A 25,590-nucleotide genomic window follows, 5' to 3' on the forward strand; every position below is an offset into this window, starting at 1 on the left:
AGAGTGAGTCCAAGTTTAGTCACAGATTTGTCATTGCTTGATTTCGTTCTGTTGTTATTCTGTTCTCCTGAAATAAATTATGGTTAATTAAAGGCAGTTAGCTAATTGGATTGTAAGCAGGTGCTGGTGGAAAAAACACACCATTCCCCTTTGAAACCCCAAACAGAGATTCACTGAAATTCTCTTGGAAAAGACATCCCAAAAGCTCCTAATCTGTTGATGAAAACAGTCACCTGAAAGGAAAAAAAGGCAACATTTTTCAGGAGGTTTCACAACAGCAACCCCCATCAAGCATTAGGATTGTCATTAACACACCAGAAAACCCCTCAAAGGCTCAAAAACCTTTCTTGGGAAGCAGTGCCAGAATGCACAAAGTTGAAAAATGATCCATGAAGGCCTAACAGTTCCATCAAGGGCAGGATGAGTAGGAGAGCATGACTGGGGTTCTTCAAAAGCCAGACCTTAGAGCAGAGAAGGGATTAAATCCTGATATCCCTCCAATTATCCAGAAGTGGATCAAGCCACGTGAGAGAGCTCAGAAAACAACAGTGCTTGTAACAAAACAGCAGCATGTAAACAGAGGGAGGAAGAGAAGACACAGCTGAATACATCCTAATGCTCATCTTTGGACTGACCTGATGTCATTGGTGCAATGAGTCACAGACATCTCCAAACGTGGGTGGCAGAACTGAAAAGTCCACTGATAAGCAACAGAAATAATTAAGAGCATAAAAGAGTGAGAATAAGGATTAGGACCTGGAGAAGAAAGAACATAAAAAGGCTAGACATCATGTAATACTGTGCATAATGAGAGTAAAATAGATGTTGCTACTCATTATATATCAAAAAAATCATAGAATACTTTGGGTTGGAAAGGGACCTTTAAAGGTCACCAGGTATGACATTCAAAAGAAACAGAAAAACAATATATTAACAGAGAAACCTATACTGAAAACAACCTATGATTAGAGCCAAAACAGCAACATCTTATCTTTGATGTGAAGATTTATCAATAACCGATGCTGTCTGGCACTAAGGGAAACACTAAAATAAAATCCCTCTGATTAGATTCTCCCATGCTGTGCTATCAGACATCTCCCTGCTCCTGCAGAAACATTGGACTTTGGGATGTGACCCCAGTGTGGCAGCATCACGTGTGAAACACCACCTCAGAAAAGTGCATCACTTCTACACAATAAGGCAGTTTTTACTTGATCACTAAACTTCTCTGGAAAGCACTGGATGTAGGATAAACCCAGACAGAAAAAGGATGCCTCTGTGGAGAAGTGGGCTGGGTTAACTTCTCATGAGGTCATTAACTGCTGGTTTCATTAGGCTGCCTACAAACAAACCTTAATTGCCTAGTGGTTACTGCATGGTGAAAAGCCATTTTGATTTATTAATGTTCTCACCTGCCAACGAAATTATTTTTAAAATGCCTTGTAAAGTTTTTCCCTTCTCAAAGAATATGTTGATAGACTGGTGTGTGAAATTAACTCTCCTATAAAAGAAGTGTACTTTTTTCCCCCCAACCATTCCATAAAAGCCCCCACTCACTTAAGGGCTTTTTATATAATTTCAAATATTCGCTACATGACCAATTATTAAAAGAGCCCTGAACCTGCGGTTCAGTTAATGACCATCTCCTGCATATCTTTTTACATGTTTTTTTCTACCACAAATGCATCACCATGCACGAAGTCACATGTGTTGGAGGTCAAAAAAGTCTTGCAGTGATACTGGAAATCTCCTGTGAAGACCCAGTTTAGGGAGAACTTGAGCTATTTTCTGGTTCTGAGGGTGAAGATGCTCAGGATCTTCCATTTTGTCCCTGAATCGTGCTCTGGAAAGACCAGAGCTCAACAGAGAGCTGTGGGAATGATTTATTTTGCACTGAGAGAAGCCAAGGTCATGCAAGGGTCTTTCATCAGGAGCAAACAGCAGCCTGGAGGATGGGGTAGACTGAATCCATACCACCAAATGCCCATCCTTCACCTTAATGCAAAGCTGCCACAGCTGCCCCCAGAGTTGCCATGTATCACTTTTTATATTTCTCCTGTTGTGTATATTTTTGAGCAGCTGTAATATGTGGCTTTTCGTGGTGATCCAGTGGGAAACAGCCATTTGCCTGCTGTGATACCCACTAATAACTAATACCAACACCTCATTCCCTTTGGTTTTGTTCCGGGTTTTTTTGCCTATTTGTTTGTTGGGGGGTTTTGTTTGGGATTTTATGGCTTTGTTTGGGATTTTATGGTTTTGTTTGTTTGGTTTGGGGTTTTGTTTGTTTGGGTTTGTTTTTTTTTATAAATGACTGGTGAAGTTGAAACTGCCAAACTCAAAAGAATGTAAACCAGGCCTGACTTACCAGAAATTACTTCTGATTGGGTTTAGCTGCCTTAGACCATTTGCAGGTTTTGCTTTACACCATCAGCCTGCCTGGGCTCTGTGTGCTCAATATTTCACAAAGGGAGAAGCCAACGGATGCTGCACTGAGCTCCCTTTCAAACAGCAAAACCTACGTCAGCACGACAGAAAAGCAGAAAAAAAATTAATACAATACTCATCAGTTAGAGCAGAGCAGGAGTCCCACCATCTGCCCCTCTGCTGTTATTAATTTTGTACATTTAGAGACAAACCTGGGTCTAATGCTACCATCTCCTTTCAGTCCCTGATGTTATTTGCCACCCTCCAGCTTTGACACCAACTGATCTAACTCACTGTTGTCCATGTGGAGCAGAGGGGAAAGGCATCACCAGATTCTACATGGACAAACATTCCCTTTGGAGACCCCCCTCTGTCACCAGACTCTGGTACAAACATAGCATGACTTGATCCTCCTAGTTAAAGGCATGATGTTAATTGGTACAGATTTGTCCCTTGGACTTTCCAGCACAGCAAATGTCAGTGCTCTTAATCCCTGCTCTGCAGTCCCTGCTCAGGCACCAAAACATCTGAACCCCCCCGGTACATCTCTAATTGGCACCTACCTGTGGGGAGCTACGGAGGGGAGAACCTACCCCCAGCAACCACATAGAAAAACAAAACACTTGACATTGGTAGTCTGGGTCAGAGCTGAAACAAGAGAGAAGGTATTTTAATGCCAATAAAAGAGGGTTTTTTAATGCCAGTTCATTCTCCGAGAAAACAAACCTAATGAAAGCTTTTAGTCTCCTCACTTGCCACGGACATGTATTGCCGAGGTTGCTCCTGGGTTATGGCTGATATTTGTTGGTCGGTTTGGGACTCTAATATCGCTCCTGGTTAAGGTGCAGAGATGATATTTCAGAGCCAGACAAGCTCAGCACAGCTCCTGCAACATACAGAAATTCCAGATGCAGATATTCAGGCCATGCAAACTGATACTTTTTCATCCCAGCGCAAAGGTAACTATTAGGACGTCACCAATGTACCACACACTTCTCAGAGCTGTCCTTTCTGCCCAGCCCTCCCAAGTCCCTTCACAGACTTTGCTCCCAAGCAGTTATTGATGGTGTTCAGTAGCACGTGGAATTTCATCCTGATTTTCCTTCGTCTTCTCCTCCCGAGCTGTCTCCAGTCACAATGTGTGGGCACTGCCTGACATGCTGACAGCACCAGCACTAACACGTCACCTCATTGACACCGAGGTGCCTGTCACAACTTTCCATCAAGAGCAGGGAACAGATGATTCTCACTGGGTCCCACACAGCCCTGTAGGGACCTTGCGTGGCTGCAGTTCTGGCACCAGCCCTGGTGCACAGGTGACACCCAGCCAGGGGCACCCAAGGGATGAGGTGACCTGAGCACCACAAGGCTTCCACAAGTAACACAGCCACCCTACAGCACAGAGCTGGAGGAGCTGGGACTCTCCTGGGGGAAACAACAGCAGTGTTAAGCTCTGTTGGAGTTCAGCAGCACCTGCATCTTGCATGCTTTTGTATGGTTTTACCTACTTTTTAGCAAACCATTGAACAAGCAAAACAAAACCTCATTGGAAAATATGTGAATAATGCTTAGCTCTTGGTGAGACAAAGACATATATGTTTCTCTGCATCACACAACAGCCCCAGTTCCTGAGGAGTGGGAAATAAATTTATGTCCTTGAAACAGCCCCTTGCAACTACCCAGTGCAGCTCCAAAGGAAGCAGAGCTCAGGGAGAGAAGCACTGCAGTGAATCCTCCTTGATCACTCTTCCCCCTGCCTTGTGCTGCTCGGGGAGTGACAGGTTGTAATGACAGGGAATTTGCAGCAGCCTGAAGCACCCAAGCAAGCACCAGTCGCTCTCCAAAATGGCCCTTCAAGGGCTTCACTATGTGATACAAAGAGAACAAAGAGCTGATTGCAAAATCTGGGATTTTTTTTTAAAAAAAGTTATGCCAAAAATGTCAGGTAACTCTTCATCTGCAGGAAAAAGAGCCAAACTCATTCTGGAATAATAAGGATGAGCTGAAAACACCCCAAGTATTTTAACCCCTTTGGTGTTTAGACATTTCAACCACTTTCCTAAAGGAAGGATGCATTAAAGATGCATGGGGGTAAGGCAAAGGAGGTGATAAGTCTTTGAACACTCCTTGCTCAGGAGATGCTTCTCTATGTTGGCAGCGTTTCATCCTCCTGCCAGGCTGGGAACATCTGCTCCCGGTCACCTTCGGACACAGGGCAGGGACAGACCGTGTTGTTCATCACGCTCAGTTCACCACCTGGGATAACATATTCACATCCCATTGCCATTTACGTAGGGATTTCAGGGGACACACAGAAGGAGCCACCCATTCACAGGGAAAAGCATTGATTTGCACAGCCCAAACCCCCACGACGCTGCAGACTGCAGCAACCCAGACTCTGCATTTACACTTCGACCTGTTTGCCTTATTTTTTTCCCCTCTGTAAAGTCCCCCCAGGTCCCTCCATGCTCAAATTCCCAAGATAATTAAAAGCAGCTTTAGGCACAGGGATGGGCAATGCAAAGGATTCCAAGGCACAGCAGAATTTCTCTTCTCAGGGCTGACATTTCCAGCCAAGGTGAGAGGAAAAGCCGGCATGAAAGAGGTGTGAAATCAAAGCAGTAATCAAATTTAGGTATAATGAGAGAAGCTGGAGAGGTTTTCAGTGTTCAGAACAAGATTAGCAGCTCCAGGCACAGGAGGAACGAGGCCTTTTCCACCCTGTAACAACTCTGTGATGCAAATTGCATTTCAAATCCCTCTGCCCAGCTCTGGGACCCGTTCAGCTGCCAACGTGGTGCTGAATTTTTAAAGCAAAGTGGAGGCTGGTTGGAGAGATGGTTTGTAAATAAAAATCACAAGAGGACAGCTTGGAATCACCAGCCAGAGCAAAGACCAGCAGAGCCTGGCCCTGGGGTGCACCACAGCCACCCAACACATGCCTGAAACTGCAAGAAATTAATGCATTTGCCACTTGTTTTCCTCCCACAGGAGATATAGAAGGTGCTTTATGGAATCCCTGCCTCCTCCAGGCTGTATCAGCACGCAGGAGAGCACAAGGATGAAGATTACACCATCTACTGCAGCTGCTTCCAATTCCTGCCTCAAATCTCTCCAAAACCTGTCACTACTGAGCCTTCCCAGAGCCCCAGATTCACTTGGTCCTTGCAAGATTTCAATGCTGAGGAGCATGAAGGAAGATGAGGGAGCTTGCAGAGACCAGAGACGCAATTGCTGCCTCAGGTGCATTTCACTGCCCAAGTTAGTGCCTCTAAAACCATTGAAATCAACCCCTTTGACAGCATTAAGCCAACATGAGAACATCAAAGCCTGTAAATGGTTGGAAGAGTCATTTCTTAATATTTCTCTCCCAGTCTCCCATTTCGTGCTGCTGTTGCAGGGGCTTATCCCATCACCCAGCAGCTGCAGCAAGTCCTGGCAATCAGCTTCAGATGGATTTTTAGCGCTGAGCAAATACGAGGCAATTTTACTCAGTCCCCAGTGAAAGAGATTTCAGCTAAATCAGATAACTTCTGTGTTCTGAGGCTGGCCAGGCACTAACTGCTTCCAGATCCCCAAGTCTGGATGTCAAACTGCTGTAATTTCATTATGAAGTGGAGCTGATGGTGTCACCCAAGTGCTGGCTTTGGGGTAGAAGGTGACCATGCTCCAAGGCACAGCTCCTGCAGCAAGAGGGGGGACTAGAACAGGAACAGCCCCAGACCTGCCAGCTTCCCTCATCTCCTGCAAATTGTTCCTCAGCAAACTGCAAACCTTTCCTTTTCTCTCTGCAAAAGGAGCAATTCAAACCTCCAGTTGCCCTCAGATTCAACCCTGCCTCCGAAGAGGATGGAGACACAGCAGGAAGAGGAGGGATTAATAAGTCCTGAGTGGGATGGGAACAACAAGGATCCGGCTATGTTCACTGTCCATCACATCCAGCACATTTACAGCCCAGGGGGCTGGGATGGCCCAGCAGAAGGACAGCTGCTGTCAGGACACTTCATCAGGCTGCTGGGGTCCTGGGCAGACAAATAGGCAATATGACAATTAAACCAGGCCAGGCATTGCTTCCCCAACCTTTGTCTCCTTCCTCTGCCACCCAATCAGCTCTTTTCTAGAAGATTTGGGGGCATGGAAAGCTCCCTTCCAGAAAGTCAATTTGCATACAAGGCAGGTTTGTTTGATCCTCAGAACTTGCTGGTATTTCCTTCATCTCTTATCTCACCAACAAACAGGAGATAACATACACAGCAGGGGATTGAAAACTGTAGAAGACTCAAAGACAGGTTTGGGTTGGAAGGGACCTTAAAGCTCATCTTGTTCCAACCCCCTGCCATGGGCAGGGACACCTTTCACCAGACCAGCTTGCTCCAAGCCCTGTCCAACCTGGCCTTGAACACTTCCAGGGGTGGAAGGAACAAAAGCAGTGAAAAGCCATTTACTTACATTCCATCTCATCCAACAGCTGACACAGCAGCAGAGATGAGGTGCAGGCAATCTTCCCACAAATATTATTCCCACCTGGATCCCCTTCTTTAACACATCTGCTCCTTCCTCTGCCCTCCATCCACATCTGTTGGGCTAGAAAACATATTTGTAGAAGGGAAGAAATGACAACAAACAGCTCAGCCATTGGCCCTACAGTATAATGAGCAATAAATGAGTTACTTTGCTTCTCTCACACATCACTGCTGCAGGGTGATAATACCATTTATCACACCTGAATGATAAATGCCCACGGAGAAGGGAAAAGCATCCATTCATTCCTAAGCCCTGCAAGTCTTTTACTCAGAAGAAATTTGAGGACAAAGGTTTACAGCCTCAGCAGGATGATGGGCAATGCCTCATCCTCCATCCCTCTGGGCCAGGGAAGGATTGCTGGGCATATTGTTTAAATAAACAACAATAAGGCCATGAAGCAGGAATGAAAACTCTCTAGAAAAGTTTTAACTGAGCAATCCCAAACATTAAAAGTTTTAAAAGTTACTCCAAAATATCGGTCAGTTAAATTACTTTAATTTTATATATGAAGTTATTCTGTCTCAAAATAATTGGGATCTATATAATTGCATTTCCAAGCACTAAATTCAGACCAACCAGAAGACCACAAGAGGCAGGAGAAGAAAAAAAACACCAAACAGAGATTTTTAAGGAGACAGAAATTGAAGGCTGAGTTTTTCCCATTATAGACAGTTCCATAAATTATCACCTGCCAGCTCCTTCCCTTCGCTTGTGAGGCCATCACTGAATACTGGGGCTAGAAGTAGAAAAAGGCTCAGATATCTGAATTAAAGGACAGCATAATGACAAGAGCTGCCTTATAAAAGCAAGATATGATGGACAGCAGGAACAGCTGAAGCCAACAGAGACGAGTCCAGGAACTATTCATGCTTCAAAGATTTCTGACAAAACCCCCAATAATCCAAAGGCAGCGTTTTGTCTGGCAGAGCTGATTGTAACCATGTGCATGTAATTCAGTCACTGACAGCAAATGAAGATTTGCTTGGAGCTCCTTTGGTCCACTACTGCTTTCTTCTTTCCGTCCAGAAAATGTAATTACATCTACTCTTTGGGAAAAAATTACTTCTTTGAGTGGTTCATGGCAAAGAGTTGCTCCCATACCCACTTGTAATCAGTCACCAAGAGAAATATTTTCTCAGAAGATCTCTTCAAAATTTTGGAGTTATTTTAACATAAATAACTTGGTTATTTTGTTCCAAATGATAAGGGAAATCAATTTGGCTCTGCTAGCTTTAAAAGAAGCATTTCTTCCTAGTCTTTCAGAGAGAGGAACAAAATGCTTCGTCGTTGCAGAAAAATGAAGAGAGGGAGAAGTTTCTTTCCCCCTGACCTGCAGAGTACCAGGAGGCAACAAAAAAACCCCATCAAATATCCAATTCTTGTAGTTTAATGGAAAACTCTGAGGATCTGAGCTGTGCGAAAGACAGAGTGGGAGAAGCAGGGGATCTGCTGGGGGGGTTTTTTGGGTGGGGAGAGATTAGAGAAATGCCACAGTGTTCAAACAAAATCAGTGAGAATTCCAGATTCCATCCCTCAGAGAACAAATGCATCGATTTGACACAAATGTCTTTCAAATTCAAGTGAGTCAGAGGCGTTTCCCAAGCTCTGCTGAGCCATCAGGTACAAACCAAACCACCCTCTGGGGCCAGGGCAGCAGGTCCCTGGCACGGGGCAGGGATGCTCCCCTGGGAAGCTGCCTGCATCATCCATGGGATTTGCAAGATCTGCTTCTACAGCCCCCAGCACCCAAAAAGCTCCACCTTAAAAGTCTTCAGTTTGGGATTTCACTTCTCCATCTGTCTGTTGTCACTTGGCAGCTGCTTCACGTCAACACCCTTCTGACGGGCACAAAGTTTCTCCTGATTTGCAGCCTAAACAGAAAGTTATTTCCATTCATTCTTCTGCAAATACTGGGAGTTTGTACCTAATTTGCTCTTCCTCTCCCTGGTCTGCATTTTTTACACATAAAGGTACCAAAGCCATGAGCATTTCATTTTTATGTTATGCCATTTTTGCAAATTATCTTCTTCCCAGATTGTTGCATGGATTTGGTGCTGATTCAGCACTCAGAGCCTTGGCACCACAAAGTCCACAGTTTTCCTGATGACCTCTCACAGCTTTGTATCAAGCCCCTGCAGAGAAAATACAGCAAAGAAATTCTAAACAGAGCCCCTAGAAAAGATAATAAAATGCCACATGCCTGTGTTGCTGCAGGGAAGGATCAGCTTCCCTGTTTAGTGCTGCTTATTAAATCATTACAAACAATTAAAGGAGCAGAGGAGAGGAAGGCAGAGTTATCATTTCCAGCCCTCCAGCCTGCCTCTGCCCCCCGGCAAGAATTTCATAAAGCACGGATCTCTCAGCAGAAGTCCCTCAGCAATAGATTTCCCACTCATGGAATACTGCAGGCAGACACCCTGGCTTTCCTGGACAGAAAGGGAGAATTTGCCTCCATGTTTTTCTGTTGTACAGCTGTGTAGTCAAATCCCCTTCCCTGACCTACCGGGAGAGTCCTGCAAGGGACTCCCGTGTTTCTGTGGGATGACAACTCTCTGGTGATGCACAGAGAGACTCGTGTGAGCATAAGGGACCCCCACAAGAGCAGATCCCTGTTCAGGCTCCATCTTTGCTCACAAACAGGATCCAGAAGAAAATCTGCTGTGATTGCGTTTTCCCAGAACAGGTAATTTCCAGCACATTTTTCTCTTGAGCTGTTCTGCCTTCCACAAAAGCAGAGTGCTTGGGATCACTTTGGAGCCGAGCAAATAGCTCCATCACAGATAGGAGCACCAGAAAACAGAGCAACACCTAACAGCCCAGACAATCCAAAACCAATTATCAGCCCATCCCCACATCTCCTGGACTCACTTGAATGCTCAAGAGAGTTAGAAAAGCCAACTGTTTTCTAAGAACCGGCTGCAGTGGAAAGGTGAATGACAGGCACAACCAGCCCCAACACAGTCGCCTCTCGGCAGGGGAAGGAGCAGGAGAAATCCAGCAGACAGGGATGGGAGAGGCTCTGTCACCGACAAGGATGCAGCTCCGTTGATGTTCACTCACTGTTTGGGTTGCTCTCATTAACATTGTGTCTCACACACCGCAATTGTGTTTTCCCTCCCTGCAGCCACAGGATAAAGACCCACTGATTTCTCACCTTTTTCTCACCTCTCTCTGCCTGAAATGACTTTTCCCTTATGTAATGGGCAAAACAGAGCTTGTTTTCATGAACTCTTTGTCCAGTTTGACATTACAAATCCCCCCATTGCTGAGGTGCCCCAGGGAAGCAAGGAAGGGAAAAACTGAGAACTGAGGTGGGAACACCACTCATGGGTACATGATGGGCAGCATCATATCCTGCCTTTCTAATGGATGTTTTATTTTCCAGCCCAGAAAATTCCCTGTCCTTTCCAGGGCTGCAGAAGGATGCTGTCTGCCTCACACAATGAGGAGTAAGCCAAGCAGGAGTGCTACAGAGCTGCACTGGGAAAACAGGGGAGATGTTAATACACCCAAAAACTCTTATTGCAGAGTAAGGAGTTCGTCACATCCTCCCTGTAAACTAGGATGTTTTGGAGATGGAGAATTGATTGCCAAGTAACCTGCAGAGACACACAACTACTCTGCAGTTTTCTAGGACTCAGTGAGCGACACAAAAAAGCTTATTGATGCAATTGGGGAGTGCTTCTGTACAGCAAGTGCTCCTGTACCTCCTGACATCCCAGCCGGGGAAACAATTTACTGAACATTTACAAGAAGAAAGCAATTGTTACTACAAAAAAAACTAACCAAACAAGAATCCAAACAAACAAATGAGAAAAAAAAACAAAGCCAAAAAACCCCCCAAAACAAAACCAAACAAAAAAAACCCCACCAAACCAACTTCCTGGCAAGGAGCCTCCAGGAGAGCTTGTAGAATTTGGTGAAAACAGGCCATTTACAAGGAATTTTTCCTCTGTTTTCAAGTGGAATTGAGAAGCAGGTGGAGATGGAGAGGGTTCAGAGGCCAAGTGTGCTCTGTGCCCAATGAAAAACACCTTCTCCTGTTTGGTCAGTGCTTGTCTGAAATCACTCACCTGGCAGGAGGCCCTGCATGGCCCCAGGAGTTCTATGCTTTGGAAATTATTCCCTGTGGAAAACACAGAGATACATCTTTATTTCTTTTGTCTTCCTGCTCCTCCTCCACAAGCATCCAAAACTTCTCTATAGTGTGGCTGTCTGTAAATAAATTTCTATCAGTAGGATTTCTGATGGGGACCTTATTCACCCAGCAAGCTGCGAAAGCCCCACTCAGTGACCTGACAGCTTCAATCCCCAGGGAATTAAGTTTTGGGGTTTTGCTTTGGGGGCCAAATTAGATTTTAAAGAGAGAAGAGCCAGGTGTTACTGTCTGTTGCTGCTCTTTTGGCTATTTCAGGTGCACACACCAAATCCATTCCCTCTCTCACTTGCTCAGAGCCAAACATCCCCACTGTGTCCATGACCAAGGGGTGCAGATGAGCAGAGAGAACCAGACATAAACCTCACCTTGCAGTAATCCCTTCCCTTTTCCTTTCATCTTCTGCTTTATAAATTATTTTTATGAGTTCTATAGCACATCATTTCCTGCTCAGTTCACCACATTTATCCAACTTACATTTTCTCCATCACACTGACACATCCAACAAGGCTCATGCTCCTAAAGCTGAATTTTCATTAGCACATATTCGGCCACAAGAATTACAATGACCTATTTAAGTAGGTCAGGCTGGTATTAATGGCAAAAGTGAGCTGATTGCAATCCAAAGCCATAGAGTCCAGTCTTACTAAGCTCAAACCAGGTCTCCTGCTTCTCTTTTTGCCTTATAACAATTGCTGGTATCGTAACCCTTGCACTCCACAATGTTTGTTGGCCTAAAGAGTGTTAGAGAAAGGTGCTAGCTCTGTATAATTGAACTCAAAAATGTGCCAGAAGACAGATTTCATGTGTTTTGTTGGTTTTTTTTTTCTACAATGAACACTGTAGAAAATATTAGAACATTTTTCTCAAACATGATACTAAGGTGAAGATGAGTCATTTCACTGTCATAACACGGGAGGGAGGGGAAACCAGAGTGGAAAAAAAGCAGCAAATTCATTCAGCAGCAATTTGCACTTCATAACCCTCTACTGATTAGGCTTTTAGGCCAGAGGAGGTCTGCTACTTAAGCAGAGAGGCAAAACATTGAGCTGTTGCTTAGATATTGGAATATATTGCACAGAGCCTGCTCCCTGGCGAGCACCCGTGAAGGGCTCCGGGCTGTTTTTCCAAGGATGCATTATAGCCCTGGTGCAATGCTGTGGTTTGCAAAGACTCAAAGCTTTTCAAAACAGGTCAAGGGATGACAGAAATGGTGACTTTTCTGAAGTGACAGTTCAGGTGGCTTTAAAGAACTCCTATCACCTGGAAGTGGCAGATACCAAGGGCTCTTAGAAGCTATGTAACAAGCAGATTAATAGCAACTAAATAATGTATATTCCTGCATGGAATGCCGATGGATTGCAGCACTATTTGCCCTACACAGCCCTCATCTGCCAACAGCACAGCACGAGAAAGGACAGGGAAGAACAGATCTCTGTCTGCTGACTCAGATCCATTCCCAATCCACCCAATTTGGGCAACAAATATCCTTTTATTTCTATTTTACTCCCATCCTTTTAAACTAGCATTCCTCCTCGTTTCTTGCTTCTTACCTCTGAAATCCAACAACTGTGCTGAAGAATCCCCTTGCAGACACATCTGATAAAGGCAATCAGCAGGAAAACAGATTCTTTAGTTAGATCCAGTGGTCATGGATATCTTCTGGAGTTCACAGCATTCCAAGAGAGCTAGGAAAAGAAACAATTAGAGTACCCTGGAGTACTGCAGCACAAGGTCCCATCACATACAATGCTTTTTCCTCACAGGCACAGGTCCCACAGTCAGATTACACAAAGGCTGTGACTCACATGGGCTGATGGAAGAAGCCTGAGATAGGGAACAACAAAAGCTTCAAGCCCAGAAGACAAGCTGATCCATAGATTGATCCAGCAGATTAGCTTCCCCTTCTTCCAAATAGTTAAGGAGGATGAGGCAGCAGTATCTCCAGTGGAGTCAGGGCCATCACAGGACACGTGGGACGGTTTTTCCAGCTGCTCATGGCAACACCGACAAAAGGGGAGCCCCAGGCCACTGACCCAAGCCCTACAGACCCTGCAAAGGTGGATGGAGCAGCACAGAAAAAGGAGACAGACCCCTTCCAGAAACCTTCCTCTCCCAAAGAGCTCTGCTTTGGACAGACTGGACTGACACAAGGCACCAAACCAACTGAAGCACATACTCACTTCCAGCCCTGGGAAAAAGCAGGACAAAATGCTGGAGAATAAAAGCATCCTGTAAAGGAAGCAGATTTTAATTTCTGTAACAAGGCTGTTTGAAGCCAGACCAACAGGGGGTGGGGGAGGAAATGAGGGTGTTTAAATCAATGTTCTGCCTGCACTCTAAATTCTCACAGATACATATTAATTGCAGCAAGATTGGTACTGTGTCCTTGCTCACACTGTCACGGATACACTGCCAGAGCTCTATTAATTAACACACGTCTGAGTGCATGGCCTCCTGCTGGGAACCAGGCAGACTCCTGCAATGCTACTCACCCTCTATGGCTGGGTGACACTTCTGGGTGGCACCACAGGGCTGGGAGATGTTTGGTAGAAGAGCCAAATTCTCCAAAAGCTGCTGGGGATGAGAACTGACCTGTTGCTGGAGCCTCACAGCCTCCTTCCTGACTTGCAGGGAGCAATCATCTTCAGCCACCCACCTCCTCCTGGTGCTGCAGTTTTTATTCCCTATCACATCTGGTCTGAGGAAATTGTTAACATGGCATTTGTCTCGATTGCTCCCCTGCAGAGACAGACAGGGCAGTTATTGATATGTACTTCCCCTGACAAAAACGGGCCATTTATAAGACTCATTACTACGATTTTCCTTAAATCACCTCCAGTACCACTTTGCCTTCACTGCAGCTTGTGATGGGTTGGATGTGTCACCAGTCCCTGGATCCATAGCAATTATTACCATTCAAAGGCACTTTCTGCACCACAATTTACCAGTTCACTGATGGAGACATCTGCCCTACAGTCACCCCCCAGAAAAATCAACACCTATACCCCTTGCTGGATCACCTGTCTAAGCCAGTCTGGCTCAATTATAGCTGGGAAGGGTTAGGAAGCAGCAGGACACGAGCCAGCTTGTGGCAAAGGCAGAAGCACCCAGCACATGAATAAGCTTAGGTTTCTCCTTTCCAGTTCACCCCAGCACTCACCAGCTGCTCCTTTGCTGAGTGAGCAGCACACCAAGCAGGAGCTTCCTGGGGGTGCAGTGACCAGCTTCTCCACACTTCCAAGCTTGCATCAGAGCAGCTCAAGGAGAGCCAGTCCTGAGGAAGAGGCTAGAGCACAATGAATAATATCCTATAACAAGTAACCTGACCAGGCACACTGGCTTTCCTCAACAGAAGCTGTTGCAGACTGTTTGACATAATCAGTTCTGGATATTTTTGCAGGTTCTGTTGTGACAGGACGAGGGGGGGGTGGCTTTAAACAGAAGGAGGATGGGTTTGGGTTAGATATAAGAAAGACGTTTTTACAATGAGGGTGATAAGGCAGTGGCAGAGGGTACCAATAGAGGTGGTAAATGCCCCATCCCTGGGAACACTCAAGGTCAGACTGGATAGGGTTGTGAGCAATCTGTTCTAGCTGTATATGTCCCTGCACATTGCAGGGCAGTTGGACTAGATGACCTTTAAACCCAAACTATCCCTTGATTCTATTATTAACCTGCAGTGCTTTTGAAAAGCCTGAACACCTCATACAAATAAATCACCTTAATAACCAACGACTGCAAGACAGTCAGACGAGAACATTTTGTTTTGGTAAACAGGGTATTGATTGTGTATCTGTGTCCTTGAGATGAACTTGACTCTTCAACAGCAGCAGGAGCCCAACAAAACAGGTTCTCCATAACTCCAAAATGGTGGATTGCCTTTGCCTGGAGTGAGCAGCACGACAGGTTTATGAAGGCAATAAAGCACCATTGATTTAGCACTGGCGGGGATTTCCCCCTCCCTAAAACACCACCTTTTTTTTGCACAGTTAACTCGAGCTGCACAGTGTGAATGTGGCTTCTGAGAGGCAAAGTCCATCTCCATGGCATGAATTTGGCAGGAATAGAAACTTTGTCCCTGTTGCATGAGCTGGCAGTGGAGCTGCTGGCATGAGAGTAGGTCCCAGGAGCTCAGAGGGAAAACACTGCTCATGTCCTTCGTAACAGGATCTTCAAACCAGTGCTTGATTTTCAAGATTTCATAGCACCATAATATTTATAATCAAGTGGAAGGGATGCCCAGTCAGAGAAAACACAATGAATAAAACATCCTCTCAGCCTTCCCTCCAAACACTCCCCATCTCACTAATACACATGATGTGCCTCCGTTGTGCACAGCCACTGGCTCTGGTCGGACCCACAGCCACACAGGGGAAAGATTTTTCTCTGTTGGTGGAAGGGCTCCTGCTGCAAAGCAATTTCCTACATGAATTCAGATCTGTTGGCAATCGTCCTCCCCAAAGCAAGTGAGTTTTACTGAAGAACTACACAAAGAGCACAGCTCAGAAAGCAGATGCCAGGAATTTGTTTTGAGGGATGTAAGAAGCAAAAGCCCCTCTACCCACACCAGGCAATGAGATTTAATTAGTCTCCATCGCATCTCTGGCAGGTTATTTTAATCATGCACATCCTATCCAAGGCACGGAGAGCATGTTCACTACAGATAATGAGGAGTAAGGCACAAGGCAGAGGGTAAAGCACAAGGGAATGTCACCGGCACCACAGTCCCTGCATCCTTCCCCAGCCCATCCCAACAGTCCCTAAAACAGACAGCTCCTGGGCACACCACCACTGGACAGGGCAGCGTGTTGCCAGTTCCAAGATAATATAGTTTGGTGAGTGAAAGGATGGCTTTTAAGCTATCCCAGAGATGTGCTTTGTGCTGAAAACCAGAAAGCCTAAACGGAAGGATTGTGGATGCAAAATACTTTCAAACCCTTTTGTCCTGGGGAATAGTTACAGATCACCAAATGTAACATCACATTCTCCTGAATTTCTCTGCCTTCGTGTACTTTCTTCTCTGAAAAAGACAACAGCAATTCCTGGAAACTGCCTTCTCCCTGCAGACCTATCAATACCTTGCTTCATTTACAACTACTTACAGCTTTACCAAAATAGGCAAGAGCACGGCTCCAGGGGTGTTTCATGTGAAGAAATATCATCCATAGCATTCCTATGCATCTTTTGGGCAATATAACTTCTGTTTCATTTTCCTTATGCCTAATGTCTGGTCAGATTTTGGCCAAGGTAAGGAAAATATGTGGAAGAGTGGTACACTGGGCATAAAAAAAATTCCATCTGCTGAAAAAGTCAGTTATACCCATGGTTTTAAGAAATTACTTCCAAGTGCAATTAAGTGTTTTACTCCCCCACCCCAGTTACCAGTGCACAATAATCTTGTCAGAAGAGTGTAAGTATCTACAGGAGAGGAGCAAAGTCAAACACAGCTCATGGCTACACAGCTCAGATCAAAAAGCTGACCCGTTTGGTTACATGCACACAGCCAGGCATGGCAGCAATGGATGGCTGCATTTTCCCTTGCCTTGTCTTGGAATGAAGGCCAGGCAACATTTAAAGGGCTAAAGGAGAATCAAGAGACCCTTGATTTCCCTTTTCTTCTTGTTCTAGGGACATGAAGGTAAAGTGATCTTACACTGTTGCTGGTTTTGCTCTATAGCCTGAGGTGCATTTCTGTCAAGCTTCACGGGACTCCTGCACCTCCTGATGCACATCTGAAGGATTTCGCTGCATTTCCAAAGCTGCACCAGAGACCCAGCTGGGGAAAAAAAATCAGCCAAACTCCCCCAGAGCAGCTGAAACCAGCACAGATCTGGCAAGGTCTGTTTATTTGTTCATTTTGCGAGCTGTAATGTTGCTTACTCTCCTCCCACTCCCTCTGGGGCATCTTCCTTTGTTAAAACCCGCCACTGTTCCCTATTGAAGCAGTTTAACCCCCCCGCTTCCCACCGTTTCACATATTCCTCATTCAGCCAGCCCTGGGTGCTGTCCGTGTCCCTCCAGATCTCCCTTATTCCTGAAGGGAACAGCCCGGAGCATCAGCTGCTCACCAGCACCTACCTTATTTACTATTTAAATAACCCTGCAGAAAGAAAACCTTCTTTTCTTTTGCCCCCCTTCCCTGGTTTGAGCGTGCTAATTGTTCAGACATGCAACGCACACACACAGAGGCATCATGGTGATATGATTGCAAAGCCCGGTAACGTCAGCATCCCAGAGACCCTCCTCCGGCTCGGATTAGAGAGAAGAGGCTCACCAGCACAAGCAGCAGGTACTGGAGGAGGCAGCGGAGCCACTCACCAGGTAAGAGACACTTCAGCCCTCCTTCCCCAGCGCTGGCGGTCCCGTCCTGCACTTGACTGCTGTGCAACAACAAAATGCAAGAGAAGGGAAGCACTTCTCTTTGCAGAGCCTGGGGACCAGTTACCAAACCTTTCATCTTCATGGGGGTAGGGGAGTCCGTGCTTGCTCATTCCCAGCAGAGGAATTCTTGGAAGAAGGGGTCAGGCATTAGTGATGGATGTGGCAGCTGCTACTGATGTGGAGATTCCTGCTGTGACTTGAAAGTGGATTCGCTTTCAGAGTACTTTTCTCCCTCTTCCCTGATTAATCCTGAACTTCTGACATTTACAGGTTTGTCTGTCCATCTGTGCCAAGTTTGGTGTGCTGCCAGTGGTTTGCACTGGGGATGGTCTTCACAGTGAATAAGATCACAGCCCACCCTTGCTTAGAGCGTTACTTTGATTGCAGCTTAAGCCCCTTTAACCCTTAGTTTTGGAAATACTCCCTGAACTATTTTTCCTCCTCCTTCTTTTGCTAGGGGACCCTGGGAGTGGGGGAGTAGCAGTGTCAGAAACTTCTTCATTGTTTGTGAAATCTCAGTCAATGAAGAGCCTGAACTCCGACACCAAGGCAGGCACTAATTAACAACTGCAATACTTCTGCTCCTGCACAGAAAGCAAGTGCTGTGCCAGTGGAACAGCAGCCGTCCCTTGAGTCCTCCAAAGGCTGTGAACAGCCAGACAAGCACAAAGCTCCCCCTCTGCCTCCCTGTTCCTGCCAGCCCCAGAAGAACACTCTCAGCAGACAGCTGAACTGGAGCCACTCGACTTTCCCAGAAGAGAAAAGGCGAAGTTCACCAGAATGTCCTCAGAAAGAAGAGTTCCTTGACTTACATAGAGAGTTACAATTCTCTTGTTTCCTTGGTTTGTGGAGCCTTATGTGCCTTTCAAGCACTATCCCCTCCCCCATCACTTCAAAATCTAACTTCCCCAACATGGGGGGACAGGAGAAATAAGTTAGGTGGTCCATGTTGCCTCACAACCCACCTTTGAAAATAACCTGTGTCTACATGAGATAGTGGCTGCTTCTCCAGGGGAAAGAAAAAAATAAAAAAAAACAAAATCAAACCACAAAAAATCCCCTCAACAACGACAAAACCCCCACCCCTTCTTTCTTCCAGGCTAGCAAGGCTTTCAGTAACATCTGAAGGTGGTCTGTGACCAACAGGCATGGGAAACAGCTCTTTTTGGGATGATCTGAACAGCACCTGCAGCAAGGCAGGCAACAGCTGCTACCTGGACAACAGCATGAGGTTCAACTTCTCCTTCCAAGAGCAGGCAGCTGATTTCTATGTTGTCCTCCCCGTGATTTACTCCGTGATCTGTGCTGTGGGGCTCACAGGCAACACTGCTGTCATCTATGTGATCCTCAAGGCCCCCAAGATGAAGACTGTGACAAACATGTTCATCCTGAACCTTGCTATAGCCGACGACTTGTTCACGCTTGTCTTGCCCATTAATATTGCGGAACATCTACTCCGCTACTGGCCCTTCGGAGAGGTCCTCTGCAAGGTCATCTTGTCCATAGACCACTACAATATCTTCTCTAGCATTTATTTCCTGACAGTGATGAGCATAGACAGGTATCTGGTGGTACTGGCTACAGTCAGGTCCAAGAGGATGCCCCATCGTACGTACCGAGCAGCCAGGATTGTCAGCCTGTGCATCTGGATCCTGGTCACCATCATAGTTCTCCCTTTCATCATCTTTGCCAACGTCTACACCGATGACCTGGAGATAAAGAGTTGTGGTCTCAATTTCCCCAAGCCTGAAAGGTTTTGGTTCAAAGCCAGCAGGATCTATACCCTCATCCTTGGCTTTGCCATTCCAGTATCCACCATCTGCATCCTCTACACCATGATGCTCTACAAGCTAAGGAACATGCACTTGAACTCTAACGCTAGAGCCCTGGACAAAGCCAAGAAGAAAGTCACTATTATGGTCTTCATAGTCCTGGCTGTGTTCCTCTTCTGTTGGACACCCTTCCACTTGGCCACCATTGTGGCTTTGACCACCGACTTGCCCCAGACCTCCGTGGTCATTGGTATATCCTACTTTATCACCAGCCTGAGCTATGCTAACTCATGCTTGAACCCCTTCCTGTACGCTTTCCTGGACGACAGTTTTCGGAAAAGTTTCCGGAAGCTGCTGGAATGCAGAACTTCTTGAACAGTGGCTTGGGGATCACAGATCCTTGCCCTCCCTGGGCTTTGCAGGGGCAGCTTCACAGACTGAAGGGGTGGCCAACGAATGCACAATGTCCGTTCTGGCGTTTACAAGTGTTGTGTCTGTCTGTTTATAATGCTCATCATCCACAGTTTGTCCTGCTCTCTTGCAGTTCTTATTTCCCCTCTTTGCTCCTCCCAGCTCCTCAGAGTTGCATTTCTGTATTCTTATTTTTAATTACACACCCTGAGTTGTTAAGGACAGAAAACTTCCTTTTCTACCACACAGTGGTCCTTTATTGCCATCTGCTGTACAGCACCGACAGGCTGGAGAGCAGTTTTCAGAATAATGCAATGCTCAGTTCTTTATTTCCATGTTATTAGGATTGTTTCATGGGGCAGAGCTAATGAGCACTTTCAATGAAATATCAATAAAATGGGTGGAGGATGAGTATTTGGAAGAAAAAAAAAAGAAACCATTTTCATGTCCATGAAACACATGTGCCTATGTGTTATAGCTTTGTTTTTTATTTTGGGGGTTGTCCATCTTCCACCCCACCCCAAATTCCCTCTTTCCTGGACTGTTAGCACAGGTTAAATTTAGACCAAAAGAAAGATTTGTGTCTCAAAAATAGGGTTAAACAACACACCATACAAATACTATGACAACTGTGGGAATTTGTGTTAGAAATTATTTTTAACTAATTGTTCCTGTTAAGTGTCAAATATATATTTACTTAAGAGTGACTAATGAAATAAACCTCATGAGGAAAAAGAGTCTGGTCCTTCTTTCACAAGAGAAATTTACACTACTTTTGCCATATCTCTGTTATATATATTGCATTTTACCTAATGCAAAGTAAAACAAGGTAGATTTGTAAAAAAATTAAGGTGTTTATAAGCAACAAGAAAAACTCTACCAAGCACTGCAGATAAAGTTCCTTCTTTAGCAGATAAACAGTTCAAATACTTGAACAGAACCAGGACTTGAGAAGAAGAGTCTGGAGATCAGAAACACCATATTTAAAGCTTGGAAAGCTCACTCTCACATCCCTTAGCCCTGCAAAGTATATAAATTACTGGTTTTAGGAAGGCTGCCTCAGCTAAAACTTTTCTCTCAAGCTTTCCCCAAATATACAGGTAACAAGCTGGGCTCTTACCTGTCCAAATTCCACCAGGAAAGCATGGGACAGGTAAAACAGAAGAGGAGTGGGCTGCAGTTCTCAGTTTAAAGGGGCTCCTGGGCCAACGGGAGAGGGTGTGGGAGGAGATCCCAGGTGAGGCTGCTCAGGGCAATTCAGTTGGGTCAGTGCCCTCAGCACTCCAACCTGACAACCCTCGATACATCGTGATGGCAATTGCCTTTTTTCCCTTTTAGAAAACTGAAAGAGGTATGTTGCCTCCTCCATATTAAAGGTGCTGATTTTGGAAGAACAATGAAGCGGAACACATTCTTCCAGGTGAAACTTCTCCAGGAATTTTGCTTTAGCACGGTTGCCACCTGCTGGCAATGGGGCTTCCCAGGTGGAAAAACCTCTCTGACTGTAGAAAATTAACTAAGATAGTGCCACCTCACACACAAGTTGCCTGGTTAGCCGAAAGGTCACTGTTCATTGGCACTAGGTCTGTAGGAAAGGCAATATAATTTATTAGGTGGAAAACCTAATATATCTTGTTAGATGGAAAGGACCTTTCGAGTGTAAGTCACTCACTTTCAGGCCTGACAGTGTCATTGCTGGAGCTTTCCCCACTAAATCACAAATCATGACTGTCACAGATTCACAGTGCGGCTCAGGCAGGGTCACCTAGAGCAAAGTCCCCAGAACCACGTCCAATTGGGTTTGAATGTCTCCAAGGATGGAGATGCCACAAATTCTTCAGGCAACCTGTTCCCATACTTCACCACTCTCACAGTAAATTTATTTCTTAGGCTTAAATGGAGTTTTCCATATTTCAGTTTGTGCCTCCTGTCCTGTCACCGGACATCACCGAGGAGCGTCTGGTTCTCTCTTCTCTCCATCCTTTATCAGGCACTTACAGGCACTGCTTATATCCCCTGGGACTTCTCTCCCTGAGGATGAACAGCATCTGCTTACAGCAGCATCCTGCCTTCATCCGTGATTTTCTCCATGTAAAATACATAAGACACGAATGTCGGCTCCTCTTTGCTCTTGTAGCGTGCAAGGCTCCAAGGGGAGAAGCATTTGCATCGGCCAAGGTCTCCTGCCGTGCTCAGGAAGGGCTCTGGCTCCCAGGGGAACCTCAAGGTGTCCGGAGCGGCCAGCGGAGCATCCAACAGGCTGTATTTCAGAGCAGCGGCACTAAGCGGCACTCTCTGCTTTCAGCTCAGCATCGCAGCACCTTCCGCAGCTGCTCAGCCTCACACAGCCCGGCACTCTGCTTCTGCGGGGGCACCGGCAAAGTCGGGGTGCCCACGCCCGGGCAAACCCTCAGAGCACAGCACCCGAGGCCAGGCTGCTTCAGCTCCTTCTGGGAGAGCAGAAAACACCTTCAAGGAGACTCTTCCCACACACACAGGGAAACCCTGCATGCCAACTCATTCCTTTGAATTTCCTCCCGCTGCTGGGACTGGTTTGCCACACCAACCCACATTAGTTGCATCTTGAAGACTGGAAGTGGTGAAATAAACCCCATTAACAACTCACTGAATAAATTCCCTCCTGAACAAACATCCTTCTGGGGTCTGCAGGGTCACAGGAGGCTGAATTAGGTACCCAGAGGGCCCTCCCATCCTAACCCCTTCCCAGAGAGCCATTCATTGGAGCAGGGAAGTCAGCTCAGCCTCAAAGCTGGGGGAAATTTCCTTCTGGGACAGTCTGGAATGTCTTAATGGGTGCAAAGATGAGGGACAGCCTCACTGCTCACAGCAGGAGCTGAAGGCTTTCTGTTTACTCCAGCACAGTCCAGTGGCACAGAGGAAAGCAGCAGATTCCTGCCTATCCCCTTTCCAGGAAGGAACCGGCTTCCCCGTTCTGCTGCACTCATGACCACAGACAGCCCTGAAGGACTCTGCTTCATCATCCCTGGGAGAGGGGGAACAAGTTGTTTTCCACCCCAGAACCGGAATTAGGGTTCATACAGGGTTTATATTCCCATTGCAGGCTTTAAACACAGGCGTCTGAGACAAGGGGAGAGGAGGGGGATTGGAAATGACTGTTGCTTTTTAAGTCTTCCTGCTGCAGCAATAATGGCTGTTCCGATCAATTGTCCTCATCCAAGCTGTGCTGCAGCTTGTTCTCCCCCGGAAGCTCTAATCCTCCGGGATTTAGGCCGTCTCACACTGTCTCTCTATGGCTGATCACGATTTTGGGTGAGAAAAGAAACAATAGCCTGCTGATTGATGAAGGCCTGGCTATCAGAAGGATCTTTAGATGAGGAAAAAAAAATGAAAAGATTAAAATTGGGCAAGCAAAAGCTTGGACTACAAAAGATGTGAAATGGAAGAGTCTCCAGAGGATACTGTTAAAATCAATCCAAGAAAGAGAATTTGTCCTTGTAATGTACGGCCTGACTTATCTTTAGCACTCCCCTTGTTCACTACAAGTTGCTGGGAGGTGCTGATGAGCCACTGATGCTCCCACCACAGACCCAATGAAATGGGGACCCTCTGGCTTTACTGCTAATTCTGGGAGAAACAAGCCTGGTTTGGTGCCTTCAAAGGGTCTCAGCACCTCAAGGTTGACATTCCCACCTGCTGCTGAAGGGAAGGGGACTTCCCAGGTTGGGTTCCTCTCATGGTGAGTCAGGAGGTCACCTGAGGACCCTCTGCGGGCTATGGGGACACAGCACTGGCAGCTCCCTGTCCTTGCCCAAGACAGACAGTGTGGGTAAAACCCACCCACACCATCACTGCAGCCGTGGCTGTGCCTGGAGCCAGTTTTGAGGTGATAAACCCTTTTTCCATGTCAGCTCTGAGTCCTCCAGAGGAGCTCCAGGCTTGTCATTGTGGAGTGACAGTATGACACAAAATGGTCTTAAGTGGCACCAGAGAAGATTTAGATTAGATGCTAGGAAATATTTTTTCACTGAAAGGATGGTCAAGCATTGGAACAGGCTGCCCAAGGCAGTGGTGGAGTCACCATCCCTGGAAGTGTTCAAAAAAATGTGAGGATGTGTCACTTTAGGACATGGTTTAGCAGCAAACATGGTGGTGGTGTGGGGCTGATGGCTGGACCTGATGACCTTTCCCAACTTTAATGATTCTGTTGTTCTGTGATATCAGGCATCCTCCAAAAAAAACAAACAAAAAAATGTTCCAAATAAATCTCTATTGAAAAGCCACCTGCCATGTTGCCAAATTTCTCCCCCCCCTCCTCCCTTTGACAGGAAGCGAGGAAGAGGAGTTGATTTAAAGGCAAAGGCCAAGAATAGTGACAGTAAATATTGCCAAGAGTTTCTTGTTGGCATTTGTGTATGGTAAGGGAAGATGCAGAGGGAAGGATCAAAGCTCTCTGAATAGCTTTTAATTACAAGCCTCAATTGCTCTGTTTTCTCTCAGAAAAGTATTACAATTATCTAACAAAGCTCTTCAAGTGGAAATAGACACCAGCCCAAAGCTTGAAGGGCTGTTCAGTGGCTGTTTTCTCTTAATAAAAAAAATAATTGATGTCTAGATAAAAACCAGGCAATCCTATAAGTACTTATGGCCAAGCCTGATGCTCTCTGGATAAACAGATGATGGGAAGCTTTCCCCAGGAGGAGGTGAATAGTCTGGAGTGCACCAAAGGCTGGTGGTGGCTCTGCTAAAGCCCCACACCTCGGGGCTGGGCAGGCATGGGGGCTCTGGGTGCTGCCACCAGCATTATTGTTCCTGTCAGGGGGAAAATAAGCTGTAGTTTGGGGTTAAGACCTTTGACAACAGGCAGCTGTCCCCATCTTCAATTTTCCTGAGAAATGTTTTCTTCCTCTGTCTTTCCCCGGGATTTGTGCACAACTCCATCATCTCTCCTTGCTCTGATGCTTCTTCTCCTGCACAGCTTGTGCCAGAAGAACAAGACACCTTGGGAGTTTCTAAGGTCCAAACCATCCACTGTACAAGACTCAATAAACCAGCTGAATAAGGAAATCAGAGGACTAAGGATTCAGTTTCATAAACTTAACCCTCAAATGAGATCAGAAGCTGGTAATTAATAAAGTCAGATTTCAATGCAATGAAAAATCTCCCCTGAGACCCAGCCTGCTGCTGCTCAGTATTGATGGAATTCCTACAGATGTAATTACATTTTCCTTATCTGTGTGATGGAGACAGCAGGATCCTCCAAGCCACAATCATGGTCAGCTGAGCTCCTTCATCCAAGCTGGGGCCATGAAGCTGACAGCCCTCATTTCATGGTAGTTGGGGCAGGTCAGAGCCAACAGCTCATAGAATTATGGAATCACAGTCTGGTTTGGGTTGGAAGGGACCTTAAAGATCATCCAGTTCCAACTCCTTGCCATGGAAAGGGACACCTTCCATTAGACCAGGACACTCAGAGCCCCATCCAACCTGATCTGGAACTCACCCCACACCATCCTGGCGGATATTCCCCAGGCAGGGGCAGTGCTGACACACACTCACCAAAAGATGAAGCAGTTTTCCAGCCAAGCACATTCAAATTAAACCCCAGTGCAGGTGCCAAAGCAAACTGTAGGGTGATTGGCCCTGGTCAGCTTTTCATTCCCCCCTCCCAGTCACTGCAGGAATGCAGGGAGAAGGGTAAACACCAGCACCAGGGGTTGGGCTCATTTTCTGCTCTTTTACTCTGGGTCCCTGGAGGCAAGTGATTATCTCCAGGAATTTTAATGACAAGGGTGTTGGAACCAGGTGATTCTGTGATTCTCTGATTTTCTCTCTGGTTAAGCAAAGCAAGAGCAGTGCAAGACTGAGATGAGGGGAACTCCAAAATATGTGAGCAAATGACCTGTGCACAGAGAGAAGTGCTATTAATGACTAACA

At 46.1% G+C, this 25,590-nt stretch overlaps 1 protein-coding gene and 1 long non-coding RNA gene across 2 annotated transcripts; one reads left to right on the forward strand and one right to left on the reverse strand.

Annotated features, from left to right (window-relative positions):
* Positions 1-3,189: 3,189 nt before the first annotated feature.
* On the reverse strand, positions 3,190-12,792 carry LOC113948645. The gene is made up of 3 exons (XR_003528199.1): positions 12,661-12,792; positions 6,877-7,011; positions 3,190-3,313 (listed from the first exon to the last, which is right to left on the reverse strand). It is a non-coding gene; the product is annotated as an uncharacterized LOC113948645 (long non-coding RNA).
* A 3,806-nt stretch (positions 12,793-16,598) lies between these two features.
* On the forward strand, positions 16,599-20,116 carry NPBWR2 (neuropeptides B and W receptor 2). Its single transcript, XM_027646395.1, has 2 exons — positions 16,599-17,431; positions 17,949-20,116. The coding sequence occupies exon 2, from the start codon at positions 18,640-18,642 to the stop codon at positions 19,636-19,638; it is 999 nt and encodes a 332-aa protein (XP_027502196.1). The 5' UTR covers positions 16,599-17,431; positions 17,949-18,639; the 3' UTR covers positions 19,639-20,116.
* The last annotated feature ends 5,474 nt before the right edge of the window (positions 20,117-25,590 follow it).

Source organism: Corapipo altera, unplaced genomic scaffold, assembly GCF_003945725.1.
Source record: "Corapipo altera isolate COAL_440 unplaced genomic scaffold, ASM394572v1 64, whole genome shotgun sequence".
NCBI lineage: Eukaryota > Metazoa > Chordata > Aves > Passeriformes > Pipridae > Corapipo > Corapipo altera.

What these genes read in the sequence shown, in the direction of transcription:
- NPBWR2 (XM_027646395.1), top strand. Translation starts at nt 18,640, where the DNA reads ATGGGAAACAGCTCTTTTTGGGATGATCTGAACAGCACCTGCAGCAAG.